At 48.5% G+C, this 24,167-nt stretch overlaps 1 protein-coding gene across 7 annotated transcripts in view; it reads left to right on the plus strand.

Annotated features, from left to right (window-relative positions):
* Window positions 1–24,167, plus strand: part of LOC141099776 (uncharacterized) — a 132,871-nt gene that overhangs the window by 17,077 nt on the left and 91,627 nt on the right. For all 7 annotated transcript variants that reach the window (XM_073587837.1, XM_073587836.1, XM_073587838.1 and 4 more), the window contains exons 5-6: window positions 15,679–15,747; window positions 16,599–16,729. In XM_073587837.1, coding sequence (XP_073443938.1) covers window positions 15,679–15,747; window positions 16,599–16,729 — 200 coding nt within the window. The remainder of the gene's footprint in view (window positions 1–15,678; window positions 15,748–16,598; window positions 16,730–24,167) is intronic.

Raw genomic sequence — 24,167 nt, forward strand, 5'->3', positions numbered from 1 at the left:
CACCAAATGTCTATCTCTAAAGTCAGACATCAGTTCCCGAATTAGTTCTATTAGTGGTTTTCATGGTTAGTCCTCGTACCTTTTATAATTATAGCCAGAAACACATGGAGCATATAATCCAAAAGTAAATTTAAGAAAATATTTTAATAAATAATTCATAGTATAGAAGGGAATACATAAATCAGAAAAAACTTATCAACGATAGAGCTATTTAAATCAGATCTCAGGTTCACCAGTAGGTGGTGTAGCACCACAGACACAAAATGGTGAGAGAGAGACAATAATTCAGGTAAATATGTAAATAAAGTGACAGTGTTGCTAATTAGAAAAAAAAGTGTGTTATGGCAAATTCATGAAACCATGCCAAAGAAAACAGGTCAAGGTGTATATTGTCAGGTCAACTAGTCATAAATAACCTTGATAATCGGGACATTAATCATACCATTAGATGGCTGTTACCCATATTCATGTCTGCGGTGCCACATGTGCCCCAACGCGTTTCACGTTGGCTTCCTCGCTATTAGCAAGGTTATTATTTATATGACTAGATTACTGACAGTATACACCTTGACCTGTTTTCTTTGTTGTGGTTTCATGAATCTGCCATTACACACTTTTCTCCTTCGCCTCATTGGGGGACACAGATACTGTGGGTGTATGCTTCTGCTGCTCGGAGGCTGACACTAAGGCTATGTTCACACATTGCAGATTCACCTGCGGTTTTCCCCGCGCGGAACCGCAGGTAAACCGCAGCAAAACCGCGCAGAAAAAAACGCACCGTCAGCACAGCGTTTTTGAAACCCCATAGGGTTTCATTGTACTGTACTTTGTCAGCGGAACTTGTTGTAAGCTCATTTTCTCGTTCACCTTTGATGTCCGATGAACTCCCTCTGCTGGAGAAGGGAGGTCGTGAAACTGATTTGGATGGGAGGGACCTGTCACCTGATCAGGTGGATTGCGATTGGACATCCGGAATCTGAGTGGATATAAGGCAACCAACGCCCTGTAGGGTTGCTGGTGATTTCTCTGCTCTGAGCTCTGGCCTCCAGTTCAGTTCCTGCCTTCTAAAGCTAAGTTTTGCTCTGTTACTGTTCCATGAGATTTTGTCTGATTTGCTTAGTTTTGTGTTCAGCCAGCCCCGGCTGGGGCTTTGCTGAATTTCCATTTTTGTTCCTGATCGGTTAAATCTCTTTTGCTTTGTCTTCAGAATATATCGGAGTGCTGATATAGGGATTTTGAAGTCTAGTGACTTCAGGGCCGTTTTTCCTATCAGACGTGTTGGGACATTTTTGTTAGGGTTTTTGCGGATTGCAGCCAGCATCTTTTCTGTCCTTTCCTATCTAGTTAGTTGGGCCCCATCGTTTGTTCAGCCTATCTTTCTCGTTCGCCTTATTGGGGGACACAGAGACCATGGGTGTATGCTGCTGCCACTAGGAGGCTGACACTATGCACAAAAAAGGTTAGCTCCTCCTCCGCAGTGTACACCCCACCGACCGGCAGGGAATTCCTCAGTTTTAGCTTAGTGTCAGTAGGAGGTGGACACGGGTCTTTCATTAGACCCATATCTACCTCGTCGTGCGTCGTTCCTTTACAGGTTCTACGGAGGGATACAGAGTGAAAAGTCACATGTGTACTCCCACATGGAGTCTGCGAGTACGGCGTGTACTGCCACCCCGTATCCTTGCAGTTCTCCGCGGCAGGACCAGCCAGACGGACGCCGACACCAAGACGTGCCAGCGACTCCAGGGGTCCTTGTCGCCAGTCTCCCTCCCACTCGCCTACCAGAGCCTGTCGGTTGGATGAGACGCAGGAGTTCTTCAGTCCCAGGTAACGGATCGGGGATGGGTGAGTATGGATTTTTTTATTTTTATTTACCTGGCTGCCCATTCCCGACGGACAGGGGGTGCGCCTCTTCAATGGCACAGGGAGCGGGCGCTGCGGTCGCTCGCAGTCGCCCTACGCCCATAGGCACACCATGCTCCATATTGCTGGCCCCCGCGTTCCCCCCTTCCCTCCCCCCTTTCTGGGGACAGGGAGTACAGGGCCTCTTCCTCTCCTTCTTCCCTTGGACGCGGCTTCCGGCGGCGGCGGCGTCCTTTTTCCGACCTCCGCGCCGACCCCCTGCTGACAGGCGGCCGCCGCAACTAATTTAGGCCCCGGCTTTAGTTCGGGCCTACCGCAGCGTCGCGGCCACGCCCCCCGCCCCTTTCTTCTAAGTGGGCTTCTCTCCCGCTCTTCCCAGGCCCTCCCACCGCCTGTCCTTCACCTGCCCAGCCCGCTATTGGCCAGAGGGCAGAGAGTTTTAACCCTGTGGTGTGCTCCGCCCTCCCTCCTCTCCTGGACGCGCGCTCTTTCTCAGGCAGGAGCCATTTTCCCAGCCTGTCAGCCGGACACCAGCTCGTCACCGGATATCACCATCTGCCAGCTGGTTTTTTCGCTCAGGTGGTCTGTCGGCCGGATTTCGCTCTGACCCGCATCCACTGACAGGTCGCAGAGCATCGCTTCTGGGGACACCGGACCGTGAGTAGCTCTGCACTGCAGACTGACCCTTCTCCGCCCTCTGTCCCCCAACCTTCCGGCACTACCTCAGCTTTTCACTATGTCTAACTTCAGCCTGACGCCGTCCAGGGGCCATCTACTGCCCCAGGTGAGGGTGAACCCCCCCACGCCTGGCTGGGCCTCCTCTCTATCTCAATCAGTGGCAGACCTCACCAAGGTGTCTCAGTCCCTGGTGACCGTTCTGGATACGTTGCCCCTGGACTCTTCGGCAGGGCCAAGCAGGTCCCAAGTTATTCCATCTGAGTCAGCCAGCGTTAGTCGCAAAAGACCCAGCCGGAATCCTCTCCTCGCCCCATCTCACCGCATAGCCCTTCTCAGCAGCCTCCCACTCGGGCCTCCTCTCCCGAGTCAGGTGAAGCGCTTTCGGACAGGTCATCTGAGGGGATTTTATAGCTGGATTCAGACCAGGATGCAAACATGAAGTTCACAGTGCAGAACCTCATTGCAGCGATCCATCATACCTTCGATATTGCTGACTCCCCTGCGAAATCCTCAGATCAGGAGGTTTCGTTCAGACGGGCAGAAACTCCCTCCAGGGTATTTCCTTTCCATTCCGAGTTTGGAAAGATTTTTACCAGAGAAAGAGAGGATCCGACCAGACGCTTTCAAAGAGGAAAGCGTCTCGGCGTACTCTATCCATTCGCTAAGGAGCTCACGGACAACTGGTCTGCTTCTCCCTCGGTGGATCCGCCCGTGTCCAGGCTTTCCAATAATACGGTTCTCCCGCTTTCAGGTGTGGCATCCCTAAAGGATTCTAATGACAGGATTATAGAATCCCTGGCGAAGACTGCCTTCGAAGCGGCTTCAGCGGCGGTATGTCCAAGCTTGGCTTCTTCCTGGGCAGCAAAGGCCATAGCCACGTGGGCAGACTACCTTCGTCAGGGCATCTTGGATAAAGCGCAACCGGAGCGTTTGGCCGATCTCGCCAATCAGATCTTCCATGCGGGGGTCTATCTTCTTTCCGCTTCCTTGGATGCCGCATCTTGCGCAGTTCAGGCGTCAAGCAACGTAGTTGCAATTCGACGTACAATTTGGCTAAAGGCCTGGCAAGCGGACTTGTCTTCTAAAAAGTCCCTCACTAACCTGCCTTTTCAGGGGGTGCGCCTCCTTGGGTCCCAATTGGACCAGATTATTAAGGACGCCTCTGGAGGCACGAGTTCACTCCTCCCTCAGTCCAAGCCTCGCAGTCCTCCACTAAGGCGTCAGTTTCGACCCTTTCGGGCTTTCCGCCGTTTCAATACGGCAGACAACTCCAGCCAACAGAGACCGCAGGCTCGCCAGGATAGAAAGTTTCCTTCAGACCCACTCCTTCCTGGTGATCCCACTCTTCCCAGGGCAGACCGTCCAGATCTAGATCTGGACGGTCTACTTCAGCATGACTATCGTCGGGCACTCGAGGGGTCCTTCCAATTGGGAGATCGGCTTCCTTCAGGGACGTTTGGCTGGCCTCCGTAGAGGAAGCTTGGGTCAGGGAGGTCGTATCCCCAGGATACAAGATAGAGTTCGTCTCTCTTCCACGGGATCGTTTCTTCGAATCCCAGCCTCCAAAAGATCCAGCCTTGATCTCGGGGTTCTCTACGGCTATCGCCTCTCTCCTCAGTTCCGGGGTGATTGTGCCCTTTCCCGAATCGGAGCGCTTCACAAGGTTCTATTCGAACCTGTTTGTAGTGCCGAAAAAAAAAAAAAAAAGGCGCAGCTCGACCCATCTTGGTTCTCAAGCCGCTCAACAAGAGGGTCCGCCTTCGCCACTTCCGCATGGAGTCGCTTCGCTCGGTCATCGCTTCCATGGAGGAGCAGGATTTCATGTGCTCAATAGACATCCAAGATGCCTATTTACATGTTCCAATTTTCTCCGGACATCAGAAGTTACTGCGTCTCGCGATTCGGCAGCACCACTACCAGTTCGTCGCACTGCCCTTCGGTCTTGCCACCGCTCCCAGAGTCTTCACTAAGATCATGGCTGCGTTGTTGGCTTCATTGAAGGTCAGAGGTCTCGTTCTTTTCCCGTACCTCGATGATATTCTGATCAAAGCTCCCTCATTTCAACAGGCTCACCAAAGTTTGTCAATCGTCCTGGACACTCTTTCCAATTTCGGGTGGATCATCAACAGGAAAAAGTCCTCTCTGATTCCTACCCAACCTCTGGTCTTTCTAGGCGGCCTACGGTTCGACACTCGTCGGTCAAGGGTCTTTCTCCCACAAGAGAAGATTCTCTCCCTGCAGCAGGAAGTACGATCGCTGCAGATCACACGACTCCCGTCCCTCCGTAAAGCCATGAGGGTCCTGGGAAAGATGGTGGCGGCGATAGAGGCAGTTCCCTTTGTCCAATTTCACGCCAGACCTCTCCTGCAGGCCATTCTGTCGAGGTGGAACAGATCGCCTCTGTCCCTGGATTGCCCTGTTCATCTTTCATACCGGATCAAGCGGTCCCTCAACTGGTGGTTGACGTCGCCTCTCATTCTATCGGGTCGTTCCTTTCTTCCCATTCACTGGCAGATAGTAACAGCAGATGCCAGTCTCCTTGGCTGGGGGGCAGTGTTCCGCAACCACACGGTTCAGGGCCGATGGTCGGATCGGGATTCAGCTCTGCCGATCAACGTCCTAGAGATTTGAGCGATCCATCTGGCTCTCGTTCACTGGGAGAAACTCCTCAAGGGACTGCCTGTCCGGATTCAGACAGACAATGCCACAGCGGTGGCGTATGTCAACCGCCAAGGGGGGGACACAGAGTGTCTCAGCTCTGGCGGAGGTGTCCAAGATTCTTCTTTGGGCGGAGATCTCCGTTCCGACAATCTCCGCGGTACACATTCCCGGCGTAGACAACTGGGCCGCCGATTTTCTCAGCCGGGAGGGCCTCGCGGCGGGGGAGTGGTCCCTACATCCGGAGGTGTTTCTTCTGCTCTTCCGTCGGTGGGGCACCCCGGACGTAGACCTCCTGGCGTCTCGCCTCAACAGGAAAGTCCCACAGTTTGTTTCCAGGTCTCGAGACACTCTGGCAGTGGGCGCCGACACTCTGGCCGTTCCTTGGTCGCAGTTCGAACTCCCCTACCTGTTCCCTCCCCTGCCTCTTCTGCCCAAGCTGTTGAAGATCAAGGCAGAATGAATTCCAGTCATTCTCCTTGCCCCGAATTGGCCCAGAAGGTCTTGGTTCGCGGACATTGTCAACCTTCTCGCGGACGCCCCCTGGAAGCTTCCAGACAGAACAGATCTGCTGTCTCAAGGTCCGATTTGCCACCCCAATTCTCGGCCGCTCATTTTAACGGCGTTGCTGTTGAGACCGAGGTTTTGAAACAAGCAGGATTTTCCAACCAAGTAATTCAGGCCATGATCCGAGCCAGAAAGCCATCTTCTTCCAAGATCTACTACCGTACTTGGAAGGCCTATTTCACTTGGTGTGAGTCCTATGGCTTCGCGCCCATGTCTTTTTCGCTCCCTTCAATCCTAGCGTTTCTTCAGGCAGGACTGGATGCGGGGCTTGCCCTCAGTTCCTTGAAAGGTCAGGTTTCGGCACTGTCCATTTTGTTTCAAAAGACATTGGCTTCCTGTCCTCAGGTCAAGACCTTTCTTCAGGGCGTGGCTCACACGGTTCCGCCGTACCGGGCGCCCGTGGATCCATGGGACCTTAATCTGGTTCTAGGGGTTCTGCAAGGTCCTCCCTTTGAACCTATCAGAGATATTTCCCTTTCTCTCCTTTCTTTGAAGGTAGCCTTTCTGGTGGCCATCACTTCCGTCCGGCGCGTGTCGGAATTGGCAGCTCTTTCTTGCCAATCTCCCTTCCTGGTACTTCACCATGATAAGGTGGTTCTACAGCCCCTGCCCTCTTTCCATCCGAAGGTGGTGTCTTCGTTTCACCTCAAGGAGGAGATCGTTCTGCCGTCCTTCTGTCCGAGTCCCGCTCATTCCCGAGAGCGGTCCTTCAACAAGCTGGATCTGGTTAGGGCGATAAGGGTCTATCTGTCTAGGACGACTCCCTTCCGAAAGACAGTCGCTTTTCATTATTCCAGACGGGGCGCGGAAAGGTCTCCCGGCGTCAAAGGCCACTGTTGCTCGCTGGATCAAATCGGCAATTTTGGAAGCCTACCGAGTTAAGCGTCGCGGAGCCCCTCTGGGATCAGGGCCCACTCTACTCGGGCAGTGGGTGCCTCCTGGGCGGAACGCCACAGAGCTTCTGTGCTGCAGCTTTGCAAAGCTGCATCCTGCTCATCGGTTCACACGTTTGTGAAATGCTGCAGAGTCCACACCTACGCTTCGGCGGAAGCCAGCCTAGGTAGAAGGATTCTGCAGGCGGCGGTGGTGAGTCCGCTGGCCTGATGGAAGTTTGTTTCCCACCCCAGGGACTGCTTTGGGACGTCCCATGGTCTCTGTGTCCCCCAATAAGGCGAACGAGAAAACAGGATTTTTAAGTTGCTTACCGTAAAATCTGTTTCTCGGAGCCTTCATTGGGGGACACAGCACCCTCCCAAGTTCTACAACTCCTGTCCTTATGTTTGTTGGTTATTTACAGTTGAGTTGTCTGTTCTGTTTTTCAATCTATTCTGTTACTTCTCCCACTGCTTTCTCACTGAGGAATTCCCTGCCGGTCGGTGGGGTGTACACTGCGGAGGAGGAGCTAACCTTTTTTGTGCATAGTGTCAGCCTCCTAGTGGCAGCAGCATACACCTATGGTCTCTGTGTCCCCCAATGAAGGCTCCGAGAAACAGATTTTACGGTAAGCAACTTAAAAATCCTGTTTTCTGTCTGTGTTTGTGTTTTCATCTGTTTTCACCAACAATACATGTTGGGGGCTGTCTATTGCTTTGGGGTCTGCTCTGGGGCAGTTTAGATTTCCCCTTTTTTTAGGCTTATTTAGTTCTCCGGCTGTGAAGAGGCGTCTAGGACCACCGTAGGAACGCTCCACGGCTACTGTTAGTTGTTGTGAATAGGATCAGGGGTCTGCAATCCGCTAGCTACCAACCTCTCCGGTTTTCTGGACTTAGCTTGCATTTTTGTTTTTCCCTCCTCCGGTGACTCATTCATAACAGGAACTGCTGCGTTTCCGCAGGGCGAAAACCGCTGCGGAAACGCAGCAGAATCCGCAACGTGTGCACACAGCCTAAGTGAAAAAGAGGTTGGTTTCCTCCTCCGCAGTAAACACCCTCGCCCCTTTTGCGGGCGGAACTCAGTTTTTTGCTTAGTGTCCTTTGGAGGCACACAAGTCTGGATGGCTCCAGACTGTTTTTCTCTTTCTCCTCTTCTATGAAGATAAGACCGGGGCGACGGACCCTATTGAAAGGGTCCGATCTCCCCAAACCATCAACGGGCGAGCACGCATTGAGTATCGCCCTCCGCGTATCCTTTCTCGCACAGTGGGACATATCTGGGCCTTTTTCCCCAGACTTCTATTTTTGTGTTTATTTTATGAAGACAAGACAGGGGCAACGGATCCCTTTGAAAGGGTCCGATTTCCCCAAACCATCAACGGGTGAGCACGTGCGATTATCCCTCGACGTATCCTCTTCCGCGACGTGGGACACAATGCCGGACTTAGCCCTGACCACTACTAGGTATTGAAACCATGGGCTGTACAGAGGCACAAGACTAGTCCGTGCGGCCCCCACTGCTCCACCAATGCTTAGACTGCGGTGCTGCAATGCGGCGGACGGTCCCTCTCCTCACCCCCTGAAGGGGTTAGATGGGGCTAGGGTGCCTGCACCGTCCTATTTTTGTCAAGGCCCCCCTCACATACCTGATCTGGGAAGCTGAAGAGGATCGTCAGTGAGGAGAGGGCCTGGGAGGGCTCCTGAGGCGAAGATCCAGGGCTGGAGCCCTTAGCCGTCAGATGCCACCGGCCATGTCTGGCTGAGGTGCGGTGCGGAGAAGCCCGCGCCAGTAGCGCCTTTTTTTGTGGCGCCATGGCCCCCACCCCGTCGCCGGCAGGGGATAAATTGAGGCCGCGGCTTTAGCCGAAGCTAGGCCGCAACCGGAAGTTCCGCCTCTGGGCCGCGCGTCACTTCCGGCGGCCCGCCCCCTAGGCGGCGGTGGATAAATTTAGTCCCCGGCTTCGGAGCGCGGCTAGGCCGCAGACCCGGAAGGACCGACCCTGGATCGGGCTATATGCTGGGGGTTTGCCCCACAGCTGGTGATGCGCTGGCGGTCCGCCCCACAGCTGGTGATGCGCGATTATTGTGCGGACGCGTCCAGGAACGGGGGGGCACAGGACTGAGGTAAGTGCTGCCCGGGAGACCACAGGGAAAACGAAGTGCTACCTCCTTCCCCCCATCCCCAGCAGCGGACAGATACAGCATGCCTGAAGAAGCAGCATGCATTTCTTGTTGGGCTGCGTTTCCGAAGCGATTGTGCAAAGCCTGCGACTCCAAACGCACCCAGGAGCCCTCCCCTGCGACCGAACGCAGAATGCTGGGGTGATAGACAGCAGAGGGCAAGGCTCGAGATTCCCGCTGTGCAGGGGGAGCGGTGTTTCGCGCCCGGAATCCGACGCCTAACGGAACCTCAGTGTCTGTCCTCCCCTGCGACTGCGACCAATGTGGCAAGCCCCCCAGAGTGGCCCTTATCACTGTCACAGTTCATACAATTGAGTCCCTTCAGGCCCTAGATGGGGGCAGGGACAGTGGCCTCTACCTCACAAGACCAGAGGGAAACGAATCCACATGGTGTCGCCCAGTCCATCCGGTGCCTTGGCATCTGTAAATTCTGCTTCTCGCTACGCGTCATCAGTGGTTGATAGCAAGCAGACCTCAGAATTCGACTCAGACGAGCCCTTTGACCTGGATACTCCAGCGTTACGTGAAACAGTGGATAGCCTCATGGAAGCCGTTAATCAGACTTGGGCATTGAGGATGATCCCACAGCGGCTACGGGGCATAAGGTGGCGTTTGAGTGAGTGAAGCGACCGCACAGAATGTTTTTTCTTCTCACCCTGAGTTTTGAGGACATAGTACAGCGACAGGGAACGACCAGACAGGCGTTTCTCGGGTAAAAAGGCACTTGAAGCAAGGTATCCTTTTTCCCCGGACCTCCATAAAAAAAGGGACGGAATCTCCGATGGTGGATCCGCCAGTGTCGCGCCTAGCCACTATAACCCTGTTATCCGGGCCTAGCGTTTCCTCTATTAAGGATCCCATGGATCGCCTCATAGAGAGCTCAGTATATGAGGCGTCAGGATCAGTGCTCTCTCCCTCGTTCGCAGCAACTTGGGTAGCCAAGGCCATGATCTCATGGTCAGAATCATTAAACAAGGTCGCGCAGGAGCAAGAGCTACCTGCAGAAAGATCGGAAATCGCGGGTCAGATCGCGATGGCTGGAGATTACGTAATCAATGCGTCTTTGGATGCGGCCAATTGCTCGGCACTTGCTGCCGCTAACGCAATTTCTATCCAAAGTGCTCTTTAGTTAAGGTCATGGCATGACCGTGGAATCTTGAAGTTGGATAAACTTATCTCCGACTCCACAGGAGGAAAGAGCGGTTTTCTCCCTCAACGAAAGGTCAAACCGCCTTTTCTCCACCCTTTTTATGCACATTTTCAGCGTTTTGCAACCCCGGGTGGACCACAGCGGCCAATTCCGCCGCTTCAGGCCACCCCAACCAGGATAGGGGCAGCAGGTCTCAAAAGAAACAACCCATTGGGGAGAATGCGAACTCAACAGTCAGATCGAGGGGATACAGATCCCAAAGATTGTCAGCCTAATGACTCGAGGCGCTTGCCAGACGACACCAGCAAGGTGGTTTCGCCGCATCTGGTTCAGTGTCACGCACGACGCATGGGTAAAGGAATTGGTGGCCTCAGGTTACAAAAACGGAATTTGTCAGATACCCTCAAAGACGGTTTTTTCTTTCACTTCTCAGGGTGGATACCCAGGCAAGAGCTCTGTTAGAGCCATCGAAGCGCTCCAGCGCAATGGGATCATTGTTCCCGTGCCAGAGCACGAAGGGACTCAGGGCTTCTATTCCAACCTGTTTGCGGTTCCCAAAAAGGACTGATATTTCAGGCAGATTTTGGACCTCAAACATCTGAACAAATTTACCAGGATCAGACATTTCCGGGTGGAGTCTCTCCGTTCAATCATATCTGCCATAGAGCAGGGAAGAATACTTGGCCTCGATCGACATCCAGGACGCATATCTGCATAGTCCCATTTTTTTTCCTCATCGTTTTCTGCGTTTCGCCGTCAACGGTCGACATTGTCAGTTCGTGGCGCTTCCTTTCGGATTAGCCACAGCCCCCAGAGTGTTCACAAAGGTTATGGCAGTTGTTATGGCCATACTGCATTCTTGAGGCATAGATGTCTTGCTTTACTTGGACGACCTATTGGTCATAGGCCCTTCAATACGGGCACGCAAGGAAAATGTCAGCATCACGCTAGATATTCTTGCCCGCTTAGGGTGGCTGGTCAATGCGAAGAAGTCATCCCTGGTGCCAGCTCAGAGGACTTCCTTCTTACGAATGATCTTCGACACATGCCGAGGGTTGGTAATTCTCCCTCAGGAAAAAGCCCTAGCTCTCCGGCAGGGAGTCCGGACTCTTAGCCACCCAGTCCCTCATACCATTCGTTTCGGAATGAGGATTCTAGGGAAAATGGTGGCAGCATTGGGAGCGGTACCGTTCGCCCAGTTCTATTTTCGCCCCCTGCAGCACGCCCTCTTGGCAACCTGGGATAAGAATCCTTTTCATGTTCGATCGGCGGTGCCGACTGTCCTCTCAAGTTAGACAGTCGCTCGGGTGGCGGATAACTAGTTACTCTCTGACCCAGGGGAAAACACCCCCCCCCCCCAGATCATTGGTTGGTAGTAACAACCGTCACCAGTCTCCTCGGCTGGGGAGCGGTGTTTCGCCACCATACAATCCAGGGACGGTGGTCGCCATAGGAAGCACGTCTCCCGATCAACTTATTGGAGATACGAGCTATTCGGCTGGCTCTGCAGCAGTTTCATCACTTCTTAGCAGGCCGCCCCATCCGGTTTCAAGCGGACAACGCCACGGCGGTGGCTTACATAAATCACCAAGGGAGCACCTGCAGCAGAGCAACTATGCGCGGGGTGGGGCAAGCTCTTCAGTGGGCCGAAGCAAACCACTCAGGTTTTTCGGCAGTCCACATCCCAGGTGTGGAGAACTGGGCGGCAGACTTTCTCAGCCGGCGGGGTCTTGCGTCCGGAGAGTGGTCACTATATTCTGAGGTGTTCCAACATATTTGTCAACTGTGAGGAACTCCGGATGTGGATCTGATGGCTTCCAGGGTGAACGTCAAGGTACCCACATATGTCGCTTGGGCCAGGGACCCGCAAGCGATCGCGGTGGAGGCGTTGGTTCCGCCATGGAACCAGTTTCGCCTCCCATATCTATTTCCCCCGCTGTCACTACTTTCGAGAGTTATCAAAAAGATCAGGACGGAAAGGGTTACAGCGATTCTGCTGGCCCCGGACGGGCCCGTCGAGCGTGGTACGCAGATTTAATGCAGCTGCTCGCCAACGTTCCTTGGCCGACGGCCAGAGCACCCAGATCTGCTTTCTCAAGGGCCGATCTGCCATCTGAACTTGGGGTCCCTGTGTTTGACGGCATGGCCGTTGAATCTTGGATTCTAACCCAGGCAGGGTTCGGGAGCAAGGTGGTCGCTACAATGGTTAGCGCCCGGAAGTCGGCTTCAGTGCGTTTTTACCACCACACCTGGAAGGTGTTCTTTTGATGTCGAGGTCGCGGTGTTTCTCCGCTGAGGCTCTTGATCCCCAACATCTTGGCTTTTCTCCAGTCAGGCCTAGACTCAGGCTTGGCCCCAAGTTCCCTCAGGAGACAAATATCGGCCTTATCTGTCCTTTTCCAGCGCAGAATTGCTACCAATCTGCAGGTGAAGACTTTCATCCAAGGAGTCTCCCACTTGGTACCTCCCTATAAGGCGCCTATGGATATCAGTTTATTAACCTTTCAGGTGCTTCATTGGAATTTTTTGAATGTTTAAAAAAAAATAAAAAAATGAACATTTAACTTTTTTCACAAAAAAAATTACTTCAGGTTCAATTTTTTTACTTTACCAAGGGTAACAGGAGAAATTGGACTGCAAAAGTTATTGTGCAATTTGTCTTGAGTACGCTGATACCTGATATGTGGGGGGGGAACCACTTTTTCGGCGCATGGCAGAGCTCAGAAGGGAAGGAGCGCCGTTTGACTTTTTCAACACAAAATTGGCTGGAATTCAGATTGGGCGCCATGTCACGTTTGGAGAGCCCCTGATGTGCCTAAACAGTGGAAACCCCCCACAAGTGACTCCATTTTGGAAACTAGACCCCCCCAAGGATCTTATCTTGATGTGTGATGAGCACTTTGAACCCCCCAGTGCTTCACAGAAGTTTATAACGCCCGGGCGTGAAAATTAAAAAATCATATTTTTTCCACAAACATGATCATTTAGTCCCCATTTTTTTTTTTTTTTTTTTTTTCCCCAGGGGTAACAGGAGAAATTGGACCCCAAAAGTTGTTGTCCAATTTGTCCTGAGTACACTGATACCCCATATGTGGGAGAAAACTACTGTATGGGTACACGTTGGGGCTCGGAAGGGAAGTAGTGACGTTTTGGAATGCAGACTTTGATGGAATGGTCTGCGGGTGTCATGTCGCATTTGGAGAGCACCTGATGTGCCTAATGTGTTGAAACTCCCTCAAGTGACCCCCATTTTGGAAGCTAGACCCCCCCCAAGGAATTTATTTAGATGTGTGGTGAGCACTTTGAACCCCCAAGTGCTTCACAGAAGTTTGTAACATAGAGCCATAAAAATAAAAAAATCATTTTTTTTCCCTCAAATGATATTTTTGTCTCCAATTTTTTATTTTCTCAAGGGTAACAGGAGAAATTGGACCCCCAAAAGTTGTACAATGTGTCCTGATTAGGCTGATACCCCATATAAATAATAATATTAATCTTTATTTTTATATAGTGCTAACATATTCCGCAGCTCTTTACAGTTTGCACACATTATCATAACTGTCCCCAATGGGGCTCACAATCTAAATTCCCTATCAGTATGTCTTTATGTGGGGGTAAAACACTGTTTGGGCAGAGCTTGGAAGGGAAGGAGCACCGTTTGCCTTTTTCAACGCAGAATTGGCTGGAATTGAGATCAGACGCCATGTTGTGTTTGGAGAGCACCTGATGTGCCAAAACAGTGGAAACCCCCAAATTCTAACGCCAACCCTAACCCCAACACACCCCTAATCTCAGCCCTAACCCTAGCCTTAACCCTAGCCCTAACCCTAATGGGAAAATGGAAATAAATACATTTTTTTTATTTTATTATTTTTCCCTAACTAAGAGGGTGATAAAGAGGGGTTTGATTTACAATTTATGGTGGGTTTTTATGTTTGGCAGCTGTCGCAAGCTAAAGGACGCTTTTTATTGTAAAAATAGTTTTTGCATCACCACATTTTTGAGAGCTATAATTTTTCCATATTTTGACCCACCGAGTCATGTGAGGTCTTATTTTTTGTGGGACGAGTTGACATTTTTATGGGTACCATTTTCGGGGGCGTGACATTTTTTGATCGCTTTTTATTCCGATTTTTGGGACGCAGAATGAACAAAAACCAGCATTTCATGAATTTCTTTTGGGGAGTGCATTTACACCGTTCCGCGTTCGGTAAAATTGATAAAGCAGTTTTATTCTTCGGGTCAGTACGGTTACAGCGATACCTCATTTATGTAGTTTTTTTATGTTTTGGCGCTTTTATGCAATGAAAACAATTTTATATAAAAATTAATTATTTTTGCATCGCTTTATTCTGCAAGCTATAACTTTATTTTTTCGCTGATGATGCTGCGTGGTGGTTCGTTTTTTGGGGAACAAGATGACATTTTCAGTGGTACCATGTTTATTTATATCCGTCTTTTTGATCAGGCGGTATGATAATAAATCATTATTTTTTGCTTTGTTTTTTATTTTTTAAAGGGTTCAATAAAGGGGATAACTAGTGGGACACTTTTATAGGGCAGGTTGTTACGGACGTGGCGATACCAAATATGTGTACTTTCATTGTTTTTGTTTTTTTATTTCCAAAAAATGAATTTATTAGGGAATATATATATTTATTTTTTTCTAAATTATTTTTACACTTTTTTTTTTCTACTTTATTACATTGTCCCAGGGGGGACATCACTCTCATGTGTCAGATCACTGATCTGACACATCACAGATCGCTGTGACAGATCAGCGATCTCATGCCGGCGCCCTGCAGGCCCCCGAAGGTCCCCGCCACCATATTGGATCCGGGGACCTGCAGGGAAGGAGGCCCCCGCAGCAGCGCTGCTGTGGGGGTCTCAGGGAAGCACGGAGGGAGCCCACTCCCTGCCGATGCTTCCCTAAACCCCCGGTTCATTGCGATTTGTGTTTGATCGCAGTGTGCCAGGGGTTAACGTGCCAGGGGTGGTCCGTGACTGCCCTTGACACACAGTGCTGGGTGTCAGCTGTGATAATCAGCTGACACCCGGCTGCGATCAGCGGCGCTCCCCCGTGAGCGCCGCTGATCGCTATGATGTACTATCCCGTCCATGGGCATAGGGGCCCGGGTCCCATGGACGGGATAGAACGTCAGATGTCAGGAAGGGGTTAATTGAAACAATTACACAAACTCCTATAATAATCTTAATTAAACCATACTTACGACTTTGCCTAATTCCACCAAAGCTATCATTCTCCTGTAATAAACAAAAAAACAAAAACAAACAACCATATCTCTCACCTCTCCTTCGTTCTGTCCCACCCTGTAATCCATGTCTGGAACAGAGAAGCAACAGAGCAGGGGGGCGCTCATAGAGTTATACCTGGTGGTCTAGTGAGGTATCTATTAAAACGGGGATCCACTCACCTATCCCGGTTGTGCAACCTTGCACAACCTCAGAAGAAGCCTGTAGTTAGTGAGGAGCGCCGCTGATCGCTATGACGTACTATCCCGTCCTTGGGAATTAAGTCCCAGGGCACATGGACGGGATAGTACGTCATATATCAGAAAGGGGTTAATAAATTATACTGAAAGTTTTTTTTTTTGCAATTACAAGTTTACCACATTTCTTAAATTGCATTTACCGTATCTTTTTGGTTTTATACACTATGTATCGAGTATAACTGTTCTTTTCTTTCAGAATTGTCAGCAAATTTACAACGTCTTCAGTATTTTCTTGATACATATTTGAAAGATGAACCTATGATTGGTAAGATACTGATATTTTACTTAAAGCACTTTATTTCAGAGCACAATATTTATGTGAAGTGGCCAATAGACTGTTTTCAGAGATCGCAGAGTTCTGTACAAGAACTCTGTAGTTCTGTTGTGTAAATTTTTTTTTTTTTTTTTTTTTTTTATAGATTTTAAAGCATGTATCCGGGACTCAGCAAAAAATGTATCTAAGAACTATCAGGCAGGTAATTGTAACTTACCTGCCTGTTGTTCTTGGTGCCGTTCTTCCCCGGTACAGAGTGTTCACAGACCTCTCGTGCCAGGGATTCAGCTGCCTCTGCTGACACGATGGGGTGCGACATCCTGTGGTCATTCTCCTCTCCTCCAGACCCTGGGTACCATCCCCACATGAAGCGCTCACTTTACGCAGGGTGGGCATAGCCACATGCATAAAGTGAGCGATTCAATGCAATCCTATGGCGGCAGAATCGCCGCGATTCCGCAGTAATAAGGAACATGCTGCGGATTTTACCGCTATGCGGTTCTGCAGCAGTAAAATCCGCAGCATGGGCACAGCAACTGCGGAATCCCATAGGATTGCATGGGGATGCGTTTTTTAAGCTTTTCCGCGACCGCAAAAACACGGCGGAAACGCATAAATAACTCAACGTGGGCACACAGCCTAACACTGTTCCTCACATCCACTCCGGAGTTTGTATTCAGAAATACTTATGCAAAATTCTGATCAAATGTTGTAATTTTTTTTTCACTTTAGCTATTTTTCTGTTCTGTATAGACATGATGGGAAAATAAAAGATTTATAAAATATAACTTTATTTTTACAGACCGCGACTTTTCAAATAATTTTTTCTAACTTTGTTACAGGGCTTGAGTATGTTGTTGAGTACTTTAAGAATGGCTCATACTCCTACAAATGCAACGTGTGTGATACGGAGTCTTCAAAAAGTACCGCAGCATTGCATCTAACCGGAGCAAAACACAGAAAAGCGTATCTGGTAATAGAAAATATATATAACAGTTCTAACATTTGTGAATTGGCAAGCAAAATAATTTTTGTTTCATTCTCTTTGTAAAATGTATTTCTTTGTTTAAAAAATTATATTGTTTCGTAAAGTAAATTTAAGTGGTAAGCAAGACAAGAGGCTAAGGTGTTAAAACTGGACCTGCGGGACATAATTTTGTTGGTATTCCTTCCCTCGGTGAACTATTTTGGCCATTTAGTAGTTCCCAGGCTCGGACTGGCTAATCGGGGAGCTGGTGTATTCCCTGGTGGGCCTTTAAGCTAACAATTATGTCTGTTTGTAGCAGTTTTCCCCACTGGCGCGCATTATTCTGTAATCTCTCTCGCGCTCTCTCTCTCTCTCTCTCCATGGAATGAATCACAATTTATATTTTAATGTTAACTCAGTTGAGCAGTTTTTGTGACGTACTATCTCGTCCATGTGCCCTGGGACTTAATTCCCAGGGACGGGATAGTATGTCACAGAGATCACCCGGCACAATGTGTCAGGGGCGGTCACGGACCGCCCCCGACACGTTAACCCCTTGCACACCGCGATCAAACACGATCGCGGTGTACCGAGGGTTAAAGGGAAGCATCGGCAGGGAGGGGGCTCCCTCCGTGCTTCCCTGAGCCCCCCACAGCAGCGCAATGTGCAAAGCGCAGGCACAAGGAAGCCTTGTGCAGTGCCTGTGTCAGATCGCTGATCTGTCACAGTCATCTGTGATGTGACAGATCAGCGATCTGTTACATGACAATTATGTCCCCCCTGGGACAATGTAATAAAGTTAAGAAAAAAAAAGTGTAAAAATAATTTTAAAAAAATCGCTAAATAAATTAAAAAAAAAATATTCCCTAATAAATTCATATTTTGGAAATAAAAAAACAAAAACAATAAAAGTACACATATTTGGTATCGCCGCGTCCGTAACGACCCGCCCTATAAAACTGTCCCAATAGTTAACCCCTCTAGCGAACCCCTTAAAAAATAAAAATAAAAAACGAAGCAAAAAATAATGCTTTATTATCATACCGCCGAACAAAAAGTGCAAAGACGCGCGATCAAAAAGACGCATATAAATATCCATGGTACCGCTGAAAACGTCATCTTGTCCCGCAAAAAACGAGCCGCCACACAGCATCATCAGCAAAAAAATAAAGTTATAGCTCGCAGAATAAAGCGATGCAAAAATAATTATTTTTTTATATAAAATGGTTTTCATTGCATAAAAGCGCAAAAAAATGACCTAAATGAGGTATCGCTGTAACCGTACTGACCCGAAGAATAAAACCGCTTTATCAATTTTACCGCAGGCGGAACAGTGTAAACGCACCCCCCAAAATTCATGAAATGCTGGTTTTTGTTCATTCTCGGAATAAAAAGTGATCAAAGTATGTCACATGCCCGAAAATGGTACCAATAAAAACGTCAACTCGTCCCGCAAAAAAGAAGACCTCACATGACTCTGTGGGTCAAAATACGGAAAAATTATAGCTCTCAATATGTGGTGATGCAAAAACTATTTTTACAATAAAAAGCGTCTTTTAGCGTATAACAGCTGCCAAACATAAAAACCTGCTATAAATAGTAAATCAAACCCCCATTATCACCCCCTTAGTTAGGGAAAAATAATAAAATTAAAAAAAATTATTTCCATTTTCCCATTAGGGTTGGGGTTAGGGTTGGAGTTATAATTGGGGGGGTTTCCACTGTTTGGGCACATCAGGTACTCTCCAAACGCAACATGGCGTCTGATCTCAATTCCAGCCAATTCTGCGTTGAAAAAGTCAAATGGTGCTCCTTCCCTTCCAAGCTCTGCCATGCACCCAAACTGTTTTACCCCCACATATAGGATATCAGCCTACTCAGGACAAATTGCAAAACAACTTTTGTGGTCCAATTTCTCCTGTTACCCTTAGGAAAATAAAAAATTGGGGGCAAAAATATCATTTTTGTGGAAAAAATGATTTTTTTTTTTATTTTCAAGCCCGGGCGTTATAAACTTCTGTGAAGCACTGGGGGGTTCAAAGTGCTCACCACACATCTAGATAAGTTCCATGGGGGGTCTACTTTCCAAAATGGGGTCACTTGTGGGGAGTTTCAATAGTTTAGGTACATCAGGGGCTCTCCAAACGCACATGACACCCGCAGACCATTCCATCAAAGTCTGCATTCCAAAACATCACTACTTCCCTTCCGAGCCCCGACGTGTGCCCATACAGTAGTTTTCTCCTACATATGAGGTATCAGCGAACTCAGGACAAATTGGATAACAACTTTTGTGGTCCAATTTCTCCTGTTACCCTTGGGGAAAAAAAAAAATTGGGGACTAAATGATCATATTTGTGGAAAAAAAACGATTTTTTTTATTTTCACGCCCGGTTGTTATAAACTTCTGTGAAGCACTGGGGGGTTCAAAGTTCTCACCACACATCTAGATAAGTTCCTTGGGGGGTCTAGTTTCCAAAATGGTGTCATTTGTGCGGGAGTTTCCACTGTTAAGGTACATCAGGGGCTTTCCAAACGTGACATGGCGTCCGATCTGAATTCCAGCCAATTTTGCATTGAAAAAGTCAAACGGCGCTCCTTCCCTTCTGAGCTCTGCCGTGCGCCGAAACAGTGGTTCCCCCCCACATATCAGGTATCAGCGTACTCAGGACAAACTGCACAATAACTTTTGCAGTCCAATTTCTCCCGTTACCCTTGGTAAAATAAAAAAAATTGCACCTGAAGTATTTTTTTTTTTTTTTTTTTTAAATATTAAAAAAAATTCCTGTGAAGCACCTGAAGGGTTAATAAACTTCTTGAATGTGGTTTTGAGCACCTTGAGGGGTGCAGTTTTTAGAGTGGTGTCACTTTTGGGTATTTTCTATCATATAGACCCCTCAAAGTGGCTTCAAATGTGATGTGGTCCGTAAAAATAAAATGGTGTTGCAAACATGAGAAATCGCTGGTCAACTTTTAACCCTTATAACTTCCTAACAAAAAGAAATTTTGTTTCCAAAATTGTGCTGATGTAAAGTAAACGTGGGAAATGTTACTTATTAAGTTTTTTGTGTGCCATATCTCTGTGATTTAAGGGCATAAAAATTAAAGGTTGGAAAATTGCGAAATTTTCAAAATTTTCGCCAAATTTCTGTTTTTTTCACAAATAAATGCAAGGTATATGAATGAAATTTTACCACTAACATGAAGTACAATGTCACAAGAAAATAGTGTCAGAATCACCGGGATCCATGGAAGCGTTTCAGAGTTACCTCATGAAGGGACAGTGGTCAGAATTGTAAAAATTGGCCCGGTCATGAACGTGCAAACCACCCTTGGGGGTTAAGGGGTTAATCCTTTCCTCAGTGGATGATTTTTCCTTTATTTGCTCTTCAATTTTCCCTTCTTTCATGAGCTGTAACTTTTTTTATTTTTCCATCAGAGATTGTTATTCATGGAATGAGATGTAGGTTTGAATAACACCAGTCATTTTACCAGACAGTATGCTGAAAAGTCCAATTGCAGTGCAAGACCACTTCCCCCCCATTATTTGGGGCGGTTTGATTTTACACTGTTAATTTAGCAGTAAACATTTGGAAATATGTACAATTATGGCTGTACTAACATGTTTAGTTGCTTCTTTGTAGAATTTATTTGATGAGAAAAAAAATTGGGTTTGTGTTGCCATTTTGAGACCCATAATTTTTTTGTCAATGGAGCTGTATGAGGTCTTTCAATTTTGTGTGGCAGGAAAGGAAAAATACAGGGCGCATCCACTGTGTAAAATCCGTATCTAAAAACACATTAACAGAGAAAAAGGAAGGTGCTCACCTATTGGGGTTGTGAGAAAGTCACAACACCCATAAACGCATGAGAAGCAGCAGCAAGTCTGCACAGGGTCCTAGGACAAATTTGCAAAGACAGCGTGAAAGTGCAATGAGGACTGCGCTTGCTTCTGGTAGAGTACAAAAGTTCTTTATTCAGCCAACGCGTTTCCTGAGCCTACTGGCTCACTTCATCAGGGCAGATTACATTGAAAGACAATGAAACATTCTTATAGAGAGAAAAAAAAAATAAAATAAAATATTTTGGCGCCAATGCAGGGTTAAATGACATCAACAAAGGCCAAAAAAAAAAAAAAATAAGAAAAAATAAAATTCATGGTTTTTTCTTTTTTTTTTTTGACCTTTGTTGATGTCATTTAACCCTGCATTGGCGCCAAAATTTTTTTTTTTTTTTTTTTTTTCTCTCTCTATAAGAATGTTTCATTGTCTTTCAATGTAATCTGCCCTGATGAAGTGAGCCAGTAGGCTCAGGAAACGCGTTGGCTGAATAAAGAACTTTTGTACTCTACCAGAAGCAAGCGCAGTCCTCATTGCACTTTCACGCCGTCTTTGCAATTTTGTGTGGCAAGCTGATGTTCTTATTGATACATTTTGGAGGACATATGACTTTTTGATTCTTCTCGCTTGCCTAACATTTAGAGAAGCTCGGAAACCAACACAATTCTGACGTTTCTACTTTTTTTTTTTTTAACTCTTTGTGGTGTTTACTGTGGGTTAATTTTATAATTTAATCTGACTTTTTCAGACTTGGCAACATCACTTATGCTTATTTTTGTATTTCTTTTTTTTTAATTAAAGGGAATCGGTCACCTCATTTTTCGCTTATAAGCTGCGGCAACCGCCATTAGTGGCTTATCTACAGGCATTCTATAATGCTGTAGATAAGCCCCTGACTTAACCTGAAAGATAAGAAAAACAAGTTATATTATACTCACCCGGGGGTCCTGTCCGATGGGTGTCGCAGGTCCCGGTCCGGTGCCTCCCATCTTCATGCGATGACGTCCTCCTCCTTCTGCCGCGGCTCCTGCACAGGCGTACTTACTTTGCCCTGTTGAGGGCAGAGTAAAGTACTGCAGTGCACAGGCGCCGGACTTCTCTGACCTTTCCCGGCGCCTGCGCACTGCAGTACTTTGCTCTGCCCTCAACAGGGCAGATCAGTACGCCTGCGCAGGAGCCGCGACAGAAGCAAAGAATAGGATGTCATTGCAGGAAGATAGGAGGCGCTGGACCCGGACCGCACTGGATGTCCCTGGGTGAGTATAATATAATTTGTTTTTTACTCTTCGCCACGACAGCACCCACTTGGAGAGAGGGATCCGCCCATAGGAACAGGAAACCTACAGAGATAAAAGAGGGCGGTCCGCCTCTCCCCCTCAGTTGGTTTCCTGTTCCGAAGGGGAACCGCAGGATACGCTACAGTCTTACCTGGGCCAAGGAACTGCCTGTGCAGTGTCTGCGAGAACGGCAGGGGTTCCGGTCCAGAAGCAGCGACGGGGGAGTGCTGGAATCCGGCTCCCTCCTCGGCTGGTATGGATGACGGGCAGAAACCCCGGTACCGGGTGGCGCCGACCGGGGTTCTTCTGTGGACAACATGACACTGGGCGGGAGGATCCATTCCGGTCCATGTGGGGGCGCAGGAACCGGAGAAAACGGCAGCCTCCGGCGTTCCTAAAGGGCTTCAGCGTCCAGGAGGACGCACAGGCAGCGCGGCAGGAAGTGGTAAGGGGGAACTTCCGGGTTACCAGAGGTTCCTCGGCTCAGAGCGCACGCGCGCGCTGGGCGGCGCTGCAAGCAGAGAGGCGCTCCCCGCCCCCTCCAGAGGAAGAAAAAAAAAAAAAGGAGCGATTCAATCTGCAGAGCGCGGGCGGCTAGTCTCTGTAACAAGGAGCCGCAGATGGGCGCACCTGGAGGGGGAGGTACCAGGTATGAAGGGGCTTATAAAAGGCCTGGGGCACAGAAATATGGCGTGCAATCATGTCTTCACCAAGGCAGGACACGCATCCCCAGGCAGGCGACGCAGCAGCAGCCAAGGACCACGCAAGACGAGGGTCCTCGGATCGTAGCCACAGAAGCCATGCCAACAAGCCTCCTTCTCAGCCTCCTGAGCCGGTACCTACAGCTTCTCTGGGTGAGTGGACGACGCTCTGCCTATCAAGCTGATAAAATGTGTCTGTCTCTCTCTCCCCCTCTCCCCTCCGTCATGATGTCTCTATCTCAGACTAAGAGGAAGGAAAAATCAAAAAATAAAGAATGTGCCCTGTGCACACGTCCGTTACCGGACTCGTACACAAAGACTGTGCAAAGGATGCATAAACGAAACGGCAAAGCAGGCGTCAACATCAGCCGCAGACATAAGGGCTATAATTAAGAGAAGAACTACAGGCCCTAAATCAATCTAGCAGGCCTACTAATATCGAAACAACTAGGCCGGCAGACGCCGTAGACACCGATGAGGGCGAAATAGCCTCGGATAGTTCTAATGCGTCTACATCGGCATCCTCCTCAGAGGTGGAGGGCCGTTGCTGTTTTCCATTAGATCATATGGATAATTTAGTTAAATCCGTGAGAAATACAATGGGTTGCACAGATACAAAAGAGCCGCAAACGGCTCAGGAAATTATGTTTGCAGGTCTAACAGACAGAAAGAGGAAAGTTTTTCCGGTTATTCCAGCAATAAAAGCTCTGGTTAAGAAAAGGAGTGGGAGAGACAGGACCAGAGAGGGTATCTTCCCTCAACTGCAAAGAGAAGGTACCCCTTTAACGACGAAGACTTGTCGACATGGGTTAAAGTCCCGAAGGTAGACGCGGCAGTGGCCTCCGCCTCAAAGCAAACAATCTTACCAGTGGAGGACTCGGGCGTGCTAAAAGACCCTCTGGACCGTAAAGCTGACGCCTCATTAAAGAGGGCATGGGAGGCAGCTACCGGCACGTTTAAACCGGCAATAGCTAGTACTTGCACAGCTCGCTCTATGCTGGTCTGGATCGACCAACTAGACCAGCAAATAGACCAGAAGATCTCCAGAGACAAGCTACGGGCCGCCATACCTCTAATCCGCGGCGCAGCGGCATATTTAGCTGATGCTTCGGCTGATTCCTTACGTTTGGCATCCAGAACAGCAGGGTTGGCTAAAAACGCTATACGTAGCCTATGGCTAAAAAGCTGGAGAGGGGACACCCAGTCCAAAGCAAAGCTTTGTACCATTCCTTGCGAGGGTGAGTTCTTATTTGGGAAAGCCTTAGATGAAATCCTTACGAAGGCAAAAGAAAGGAAAAAAGGATTCCCTAACCCTCCTCTCCCATTTTATAGGAGGGCGTTTAGGAGAAGACCATTTGGCCGAGGAAGACCAGCAGAAAATCAAAACCGCTGGTCCACAAAGGAAGGAAAGGGCAAAGGTGCCATGTTTAGGGGATCCTCCTTCCGCAGGGACAGGAACTGAGGAGCCAGTCCCTCCAGTAGGGGGGAGGCTAAAAATTTTTTTTCGAGAATGGAGAAAATTACGCTTAGCCCTTGGGTCCTGGGCATTATTAAAGAAGGGTTAAAGATAGAATTTCATCAAGTACCCCATAATTCGTTAATCATAACATCCTTCAGCTCGCCAATT

This window comes from Dendrobates tinctorius, unplaced genomic scaffold, assembly GCF_039654945.1.
Source record: "Dendrobates tinctorius isolate UK_male_01 unplaced genomic scaffold, ASM3965494v1 ptg000102l, whole genome shotgun sequence".
Lineage (NCBI taxonomy): Eukaryota > Metazoa > Chordata > Amphibia > Anura > Dendrobatidae > Dendrobates > Dendrobates tinctorius.